We start from the raw sequence: 1356 nt of genomic DNA on the forward strand, positions 1-1356 counted from the left end.
TCTGTAAAGTAACAGAAAAGGTGACCTCATGGAGAAAAGCCGAGACTTTTGTCTCTACAAAAAAAAAAAAAAATTCAAAAAGCCAATTTTACATTTTTATTTCCCTTCACAATTGAACAGTTTGATCTCAGACTAACAAATTCAGTCCCTCTTCCATTGCAGTACACAAATGTACAGAACACAGCACTGTCAGAGCCTTGGGGAGCTCTTTTGCTCTGGTAGAAATACAGTTCTTTCACTCAGTACTATGCTATGAGCATAGAAGGGATGTGAAATTTATCAGGCCCTGCGCTCAGGTCTGGCAAGTCTTGTAAATGATGTTTAGTTTCAAGCAGGACTTCTAGGATGGGTCACATTCATCTCTCTTGTTTGGCCTTAGGTGCAGAAAAGCCCTGTGTTCCGGAGGGACGGTGCAGACATCCACTCTGACCTCTTTATTTCTATAGCTCAGGCTATTCTTGGGGGCACAGCCAGAGCCCAGGGCCTGTACGAGACAATCAATGTGACGGTAAGAGAGTGAGAGGTGGTCTTAGCCATCCTTGTACTTTGTTGCTTTCTCTGAAATGGATAATGGTTGCCATGAGAAGCAGCTCCTGGTTGGCATCTGCTCCTCCTCTTGGGTAGTAGGCCCTGGGAACTGGGCCGTACCGTGGTGCAGAGATGCATTGCCTACTGTGTGCTCTCCGTACCTGTTTCCACCCAGAGTCTGGCTATGAGAACAGACACCTGTGGTACCAAGTTATGTTCCCCTGGCTACCTCTGGTTTTGGTTGCGCCCACCATGTACAGCTTCCTGTGTACCTCTTGCACCTCACCTCCTACCTGTCCCTGGCCCTTTCTACCTGCATGTCACACCACTCTTTGCATTCACCTTAGGGCCTTCCCTAGCCTCAGTGTGTGTAGTATAGGAGATGTTGGAGTGACCTCTGTCAAGGAGGTGAGTGCTGTGGGTGAAGCCTTCTGCCTCTGTCTAAGGTTCATTCTTTGGCTCTATAGGGTCCCATGGGATTAAACCCGTGGAGGGCCAGGGAGGGACCTCAGCTATGCACCCTGTATTGGCTTTTCCTGCTCCTGGGTGTCCTGCTTCACTCTCTTATTCCTGTTTTCTGGCCTCACCTCCCCAAAACTCCTGTCCCATTGTCCTAGTAACAGGCTCTGCTTTGGGCAGACTCCAGCTCAGTTTATTTCCATGTGGTCATTAGCAGGTTTGGTACAGAAATGAGTGGAAATTTTTTTTTTTTTAGTTCTTCTAGATATTGTCTTTGTGTAGTGAAACTGTTTTCTTTTCTTTTTTTGAGACAGAGTCTCAAGCTGTCACCCTGGGTAGAGTGCTGTGGTGCCACAGCTCACAGCAACC

The 1356-nt window shown here is 47.4% G+C and overlaps 1 protein-coding gene across 2 annotated transcripts in view; it reads left to right on the forward strand.

Annotated features, from left to right (window-relative positions):
- Window positions 1-1356, forward strand: part of DNAJA3 (DnaJ heat shock protein family (Hsp40) member A3) — a 35774-nt gene that overhangs the window by 27664 nt on the left and 6754 nt on the right. For both annotated transcript variants that reach the window (XM_003790941.3, XM_012805806.2), the window contains exon 7: window positions 380-508. In XM_003790941.3, coding sequence (XP_003790989.1) covers window positions 380-508 — 129 coding nt within the window. The remainder of the gene's footprint in view (window positions 1-379; window positions 509-1356) is intronic.

This window comes from Otolemur garnettii, unplaced genomic scaffold (assembly GCF_000181295.1).
Source record: "Otolemur garnettii isolate 467f Iridium unplaced genomic scaffold, OtoGar3 scaffold00044, whole genome shotgun sequence".
Classification (NCBI taxonomy): domain Eukaryota; kingdom Metazoa; phylum Chordata; class Mammalia; order Primates; family Galagidae; genus Otolemur; species Otolemur garnettii.